General features: G+C 31.9%; 2 protein-coding genes across 2 annotated transcripts; both read left to right on the top strand.

Moving 5' to 3' along the window:
- On the top strand, positions 708-3,417 carry LOC107641581 (uncharacterized oxidoreductase At4g09670). The gene is made up of 4 exons (XM_021124092.1): positions 708-1,097; positions 1,650-1,796; positions 2,313-2,997; positions 3,196-3,417. The coding sequence occupies exons 1-3, from the start codon at positions 921-923 to the stop codon at positions 2,925-2,927; spliced, it is 939 nt and encodes a 312-aa protein (XP_020979751.1). The 5' UTR covers positions 708-920; the 3' UTR covers positions 2,928-2,997; positions 3,196-3,417.
- On the top strand, positions 5,789-7,908 carry LOC107644992 (uncharacterized oxidoreductase At4g09670; the record flags this gene model as incomplete). The annotated part of the gene is given in 3 exon segments (XM_016348985.2): positions 5,789-5,953; positions 6,397-6,687; positions 7,194-7,908. Coding segments are annotated over 3 exon segments (1,077 nt in total), but the record flags the coding sequence as incomplete, so codon positions are not given.

The raw sequence follows: 8,132 nt of genomic DNA, 5'->3' as shown, positions 1-8,132 counted from the left end.
CAATATGATAATTAATTTTTAGTATATTGATAATATTTTAGTATTAATTATTTCCACAAAATTTTTTCAAAAGTATGACTTTTTTTTTTTTATATTGAAACGGGATGATCATATGACTTTTCAATGAAAGTATGAAACTTTAACATTTCGATTCATTCTTCTGGCCCACCTCTTTCTCTTTTTTTCAAGAAAACATTTCTTTCTCGTCATAAATACCAATAATCAAGTGTTTTGTATGTTTGGACATCTTAGACTAAGTTACTATTGGTATCAGTGAGAAGAGAAAAACATGATGGGCCTCATAAGCCCAACATCAAGTAGAGATTAATCTACGAAAAATCTTATACCAAACCAGGTTATATCCATGATTATGGAATATTAGAATGCTTATATTTTATACACAGGTTTAGACTTAGAGTAATAGAGTGTAAAATCCTCTATTATCACAAATATAAAATTACTATATTAGACATACATATGAGACAATTACCAATGATATTTTATTCTTAAACTGTTGAGTCACATGAAAGTACACAATTCAAGATTTCAATGTCAATAGCGGTGACATGATAAGGGAAAATTTGGGAACAGAGAAAACAAAAATATAGAATATAGAAAGGTCTTGTGAGGACAAGTGGCCAACCATAATCCAAACTCACTTTTAGTTCATTTCTCACGACTATTGAATACAACATACACTTGTTTTTCACATTATTAAAAAATACTAATGATAATTAATTGATAATTATAAATCACAAAATATCAATGCTGTAATATTTATTCTATTAACTTGTTCACAAAGAGGGCCATCAACCACGTTATATATCAAACAAAAGAACCCTAATAATACAAAAAGAACCATACTTGAGGCCTAAAAGGCTAAACATAAAACTAACACAACTACTCCTCCAAATCCAGCCATGGCAGAAGATGCACCACCAATACGATTTGGGATACTTGGGTGTGCTGAGGTCGCAAGGAAGGTGTCAAGGGCCATAACCCTCTCCCCCAACACCACCCTCTATGCCGTCGGAAGCCGCTCTCTCGACAAGGCCACCAAGTTCGCTGCCTCCAACGGCTTCCCACCCCATGCTAAGGTCTTAACTCTTAATATGTCTACATATATATCCACATCAAAACAACTTATACAAGTTTAAATCATTTCATTAATTTTGTAATGATAATTAATAAATATTAAATAAGATAAATTTTGATTATTTTTTATTAAATTTTTTTTGTTATTAAATATTTTCGTTAACTCTATGTTTTTTTTTTTTACCAAAGATAGGAGACTCGAACCCACAATCTCTTAATTGAGTATTGGGAGACTATGCCATTTGAACTATTATTCATTGGCAAAAAATTTGAAAAGATAGGAGACTCAAACCCGCAACCTCTTAATTGAGTATGGGGAGACTATGCCATTTAAGCTATTACTCATTGGCAAAAAATTTAGAAAGATAAGAGACTCGAACCTGCAACCTCTTAATTGAGTATAAGGAGTCTATGTTATAAACTATATATAGTAACAAAATTATTAAATGTACCAAAATTTCAATATAACACATATTAATTTAGAATTTGTTTGAGATGATTATAATTAATTACCGATGATGACTTTAATTTTTGAAACATATTGTGGCATAAAGGTTTATGGTTCATACGAAGGTGTTATAGAAGACCCTGAAGTTGATGCTGTGTACGTGCCACTTCCAACAAGCTTGCACGTGCAGTGGGCTGTGCTTGCTGCTCAGAAGAAGAAGCACTTGCTGCTTGAGAAGCCTGTGGCTCTCAACGTTCATGAATATTTAAAATATAATAATTAATTATTATTAATAATAAATTGACAGATAGTATATTAGTACCTTATACTTTTCTTTAAATTTATATAAAGGTAGAAACTCAGGTGCAGTCAACTTCATGTAAAATTAATAACTGAGAATCGTTAGATGATAATTTAGTTAAATCTGTCAAATTATTTAACGATTTTCAATTATATGCATGTAAATTTTCACCTTAAGATTAGACATATTCCTAGTCTTTTAAACTTTACCAATTATACAATTTTTGTCATCATTTGTTTGTAACACATCGACTAAACAGGTACATGCAACTTCTACCTATACAGCTAGTCCTTATTTTCTAGAGAACGATATTCGTGTGAAGCAGTGACGGATCCAGAAAATTTTAGGAGTGCGGGCAAAAATATATATACTAGAATAAATTTTGTTGAACATTATTAATTATATGAAGATATAAAAATTAAAATATATTATATATAACTATTTCTTTTTTTTTTAAAAAAATGAAAATCCAGTGGGGGCAAGTGCCCCCTGATGGTGCTTACTGGGTCCGTGCCTGGTGTGAAGCCAGACCTTGATGCTCTTGGAGCACTTGGTGACACTGGTTGGTATTGTGTGAGAGCAATTTTATGGGCTTCAAAGTATGAGTTACCTAAATCAGCAACAGCATTGCACAAACCCACATACAATGATGCCGGTGTCATTCTAGCTTGTGCTGCTTCTCTATCTTGGGAAGATGACAAAGTAGCAACATTCTATTGTTCCTTTCTTACGAATGTGTCTATGGATATTATTGTAATGGGGACAAAAGGGTCATTGCGCGTTCATGATTATATTATCCCTAATCAAGAGAAAGAGGCCAAGTTTTCAACAAGCTCAAACTCTAATTGGGTGGAACTTTCTATAGGTTGGGCTCCAAATCCAAGTGATAATGTATTTTACAATGATCTCCCTCAAGAGGTACATATGGTGAAGGAATTTGCACGCTTGGTAGGGGCAATTAAGTACAATAACTCAAAACCGGAGGACACGTGGCCAGTAATTAGTAGGAAAACACAATTGGTCATAGATGCTGTGAAGACTTCAATTGACAATGGCCTTGAGCCTGTTGAAATTAAGGGTTAACTTTAGTTAATTTATTTGATTGAAGTGGTGGTGTCGTATATTAGATAAGTTAATTAATGTCTCAATAATTATATGAGAACAACTAGGAAACAAAAGCATATCAGTCAAAATGTGTTTGGGCTCCATGAAAAATGCGGGTTTTGGTTTGTGCTCCGTGATCTCAGAAACAGTTTTTAAACATATTATTCAAAAAGTGATTCTAATTAAACGGTTTTGTTTATTTTTTGGCTGATCACCTTTTGGTTCCATATACTTTTCCTAATTATATATGTTGTTAACTTTTCAATTTCATCAGGGGGTTTTGTTCTTAGCCGTCTGGCACTATATTCAGCTACGTGGCAATATCATCACAGTTATGTTGTTGACTTGTTGACCTTTCTATGTGAAAATAATGATGTTGAGTTGTTTTGGCTGTTTGTTCTTCCTGTAAAAAGAATTTCTAGCTATTATGGAATAATGATCTTAGAAAATATATATGAAAAATCTTGCACGAGTGAATTTTTTCAGTTAATTTTAAATTTAAGATTGAATCAAAATATTCGGTGAATATATTTTATATTTATGAGAGAAAATATTTGTTTTGAGACGTACTTAAAATAAATTATAAGATATTTTGAACCTGAAATAAGAGGTTGAAAATGGCCCTAAAGGTTTTGAACGTACCTTCACATTAATTTCGAACCTGTGTGTGCCATTGATCCAAGACCTCGGCTGCCTAGTCTAGTTAATCTAGTTAGGATAGCTGAAGACTGAAGTTAGGTCACAAGTTTCACCCCATAAGTATTAGAAGTGTTCACACGCGAGAATAAATTTATAATTTTTTTAGTTTGATAGGCTAAAGATTAATTTATTGTAAATTAAAATTTTATTATGTACACATAAGATAACTAAATGAAAACACTACCTTTTTTCTCGGCCTGTTACAATTACAACAAAACACAAAGTCCTGAAATATGCAACAAAATCCTTATTACCAATGGTCTTTTATTTTTAAGAGTGTAGAGTCACATGAAAGCACAGAATTCAAGATTTCAATATCAATAGCGGTGACATGATAAAAGAAAATTTGGGAACACAAACTATAGAAAGGTCTTGTGAGGATAAGTGGCTAACCATAATTAGAAGGAAAACACATGTGGTCAGATATGATCGGTTGAGAGTTTAAGGCTTCAATTTACAACAATAATGGCCTTAAGATTTACCTGCCCAAATTCAGGATCAAATCATGCCTCAATAGCCGATAGTAATTGTCATATTCAGGGGGTATCACTCATAATGAGTAAGTATCTTCTTGTCTTTTCCTTTATTTGTATATTCCAGAAAGGCACCTTATCTTATTTCAATTTGAGGAAAAATTAAAGTATATCTCATACATTATTATTATGCCTACCCACCAGCAAATATGATTTGCATCTTTAGACTTTTGTACGTTAGAATCAAAAAGCAATTTATTTAAGTTGGTCTAGCAATCCAAACTCGCTTTTAATTCATGGTTCACATACAAGTCACAATTATTGCAGCAGCCACAGGATTATTTTAATATGAAATTTGGGATGTGATTAAGTCTATGTTGTAATCTCATTTTTTCATGTTAGGTCTGTTGTGAATTATTGTGACGAAGGAGGAAGAGATAGATTGTGTTGAAATTCTTTTTCCATTTCTGGGGGATGCACTCAGATGCTGGCGTCTTTTTATAAATATATTTTTTAATAATTAAAATTTAATACATATAATCGATTAAATCGTGTTATTTTTTGTCAAAATTAGGTTAGATAAATTGATCTGACCGAAAAATAGTGAATCAAATCTTGAACTGATCTAAATTAATATTATCTTTTATAGAAAATGACTACAGTACCCTATTATATAAAATGACTAAAATATTTCTATTATATATATTAATTTTGAGAATCCTAAATTTTAGTCCTTTATTTTTCTATCGTAGGGTTAGGATTTAGAATTTTTAAAATTAATATATATATATATATAATAAGAGTATTTTAATCATTTTCTATAATAAGAGTATTGTAGTCATTTTTATAAAAAAATAATATTAATTTAGATCAATTCAATATTTGATTCACCGCCATTTTTTTGGTTAAATCAATTTGTCTAACCTAATTTTGACAAAAATAATATGATTCAATTGATTATATATGTTAAATTTTAATTATTGAAAAACATCTTTAAAAAAAAACGTTTTAGCCGTCTTTATCTGAGTGGCTCCCTTAATTATTACATAATTTAGCTTATCAAAAACATCTAGTTATTGAACACATCATATATGCATGAGCATGACAAACCCAAATATAAATAATTTAAAAAAAGTTCCACTCTCCTCTTTTGATAGATATTAAAATGACTGTCNCATTTTAGCCTCTGTCAAAATAGAGAAATGAAATTTTCTCAATAATTTATCAAGACAAATTGATCTTAATCATGAGACATTTTATACTAAAAGGTTTTTATCACTCACAACAAGAGAAACCGAAGTTAAAATAAAAGTGGTCATGGCAAAGCTGCCGGCTACTTTGTCTGTCCGTTTTTTCAGTAGTGAGTAGTGACTTGTCAACTTACACAATCACTGCTTAATATAGGTAATTAAATAAAAATTAAGATACTTTTCTACCATTAAATGTAATCTCACACCATTAAAAACATTATTGATGGTTAATTGATAGTTACAAAACACAAAAGTTGCTGCCCCTAATACTCCTCTATATATATATATATATATATTGACTTGTTCACAAAGGGGGGCATCAACCACGTTATAAAGCAAAGCAACCTTAATACTACAAAAAGAACCATACCCAAAGGCCTAAAACTAAAACAAACACTATCCAACCATGGCCGAAGACGCACCACCAATACGATTTGGGATACTTGGGTGTGCTGAGATAGCAAGGAAGGTCTCAAGGGCCATAACTCTCTCCCCCAACGCCACCCTCTATGCCGTCGGAAGCCGCTCTCTTGACAAGGCCACCAAGTTCGCTGCCTCCAACGGCTTCCCACCCCATGCTAAGGTCAAGATAGGAAACTCGAACCCGTAACCTCTTAATTGAGTATGGAGAGACTATGTCATTTGAGCTATAACTCATTGACTAAAATTTAGAAAGATATGTGACTCGAACCCGCAACCTCTTAATTGAGTATGGGGAGTCTATGCCATTTGAACTATAACTCATTTGAACCCCATGCTAAGGTCTTAACTCTTAATATGTCTACATATATATATCCACATAAAAACAACTTATAATAAGTTTAAAACATTTCATTAATTTTTTTTTTGTTATTAAATATTTTTCTTACAATACTTACTCTATGTTATAAACTATATATAGTAACAAAATCATTAAATGTACCAAAATTTCAATATAACACATATATTAATTTAGAATTTGTTTGAGATGATTATAATTAATTAACGATGATGACTTTAATTTTTGAAACATATTGTGGCATAAAGGTTTATGGTTCATACGAAGGTGTTATAGATGACCCTGAAGTTGATGCTGTGTACGTGCCACTTCCAACAAGCTTGCACGTGCAGTGGGCTGTGCTTGCTGCTCAGAAGAAGAAGCACTTGCTGCTTGAGAAGCCTGTGGCTCTCAACGTTCATGATCTTCACAAGATTTTGGAGGCGTGTGAATCCAACGGTTTGCAATACATGGATGCTACCATGTGGATGCACCACCCTAGGACCACTCAAATGTTTCACTTCCTCTCAGATCCTCAACAGTTTGGACGCCTTCAATCGGTATATATTCATTATTAATATTCACAAATATATATATCTTTAATTTCATGGGTATATATATATTGATTATATTGATGATAATATTGCACAATTAATTTTTTTAATCAGTTTACCTCTTCTATAAAGCGAAAGGTTGAAAGAAACTTACTATTGCAATAGTAATATATATATAACGAGAAATGCTCAAGCATGAGCAAGAGAATTTATTATTTTTAATTAACACATTTTTAATTTATTTTTTTTTAAATATTGATTACTAACCATTAGCCAAAAATAATAAATTCAGATTAGCTTTTTAATATTCCTCTAATACAATATTAAGAAATAACATATATTTTGATTTAGATAAAAGAATTTGATTGCATATATTGTTTTTTTTTTTCTTATAGATGCACATATTGTTGAATGGATGCAAATATTACATTATGTAATGTCAGTAAAAATTATTATTATTATACAATTTTGTCATCATTTATTTGTAACTATCATCAACTAATTAATAACAGGTACATGCAACTTTTTCCTATGGAGTTAGTCCTTATTTTCTAGAGAATGATATTCGTGTGAAGCCAGAACTTGATGCTCTTGGAGCACTTGGTGACACTGGTTGGTATTGTGTGAGAGCAATTTTATGGGCTTCAAATTATGAGTTACCTAAATCAGCAAGAGCATTGCACAAACCCACATACAATGATGGCGGTGTCATTCTAGCTTGTGGGGCTTCTTTATCTTGGGAAGATGACAAAGTAGCAACATTCTATTGTTCCTTTCTTACGGATATGTCTATGGATATTATTGTAATGGGGACAAAAGGGTCATTACGCGTTCATGATTATGTTATTCCTAATCAAGAGAAAGAGGCCAAGTTTTCAACAAGCTCAAACTCTAATTGGGTGGAACTTTCTATAGGTTGGGCTCCAAATCCAAGTGATAATGTAGTTTACAATGATCTCCCTCAAGAGGTACATATGGTGAAGGAATTTGCACGCTTGGTAGGGGCAATTAAGTACAATAACTCAAAACCGGAGGACACGTGGCCAGTAATTAGTAGGAAAACACAATTGGTCATAGATGCTGTCAAGACTTCAATTGACAATGGCCTTGAGCCTGTGGAAATTAAGGGTTAACTTTAGTTAATTTATTTGAAGTGGTGGTGTCGTATATTTTGATAAGTTAATTAATGTCTCAATAATTATATATGTTGTTAACTTTTTAATTTCATCAGGGGGTTTTGTTCTTAGCCGTCTGGCACTATATTCAGCTACGTGGCAATATCATCACAGTTATGTTGTTGACCTTTCTATGTGAAAATAATGATGTATGTTGAGTTGTTTTGGTTGTGTGTTTTTTTTTTTTTACCAAAGATAGGAGTTCGAACCCGCAACTTCTTAATTGAGTATGGGGAGACTATACCATTTGAACTATTACTCATTGAGAAATTTGGA

This window comes from Arachis ipaensis, chromosome B05 (genome assembly GCF_000816755.2).
Source record: "Arachis ipaensis cultivar K30076 chromosome B05, Araip1.1, whole genome shotgun sequence".
NCBI lineage: Eukaryota > Viridiplantae > Streptophyta > Magnoliopsida > Fabales > Fabaceae > Arachis > Arachis ipaensis.
This window is presented reverse-complemented; position numbering and strand designations above follow the sequence as displayed.

Bases quoted from the DNA above. Each gene is read 5' to 3' on its own strand.
- LOC107641581 (XM_021124092.1), top strand. From the start codon at position 921: ATGGCAGAAGATGCACCACCAATACGATTTGGGATACTTGGGTGTGCT. The intron at 1,098-1,649 runs GTCTTAACTCTT...TGTGGCATAAAG, and splicing joins GCTTCCCACCCCATGCTAAG to GTTTATGGTTCATACGAAGG. The intron at 1,797-2,312 runs GTTCATGAATAT...AAAAAATGAAAA, and splicing joins AGAAGCCTGTGGCTCTCAAC to TCCAGTGGGGGCAAGTGCCC.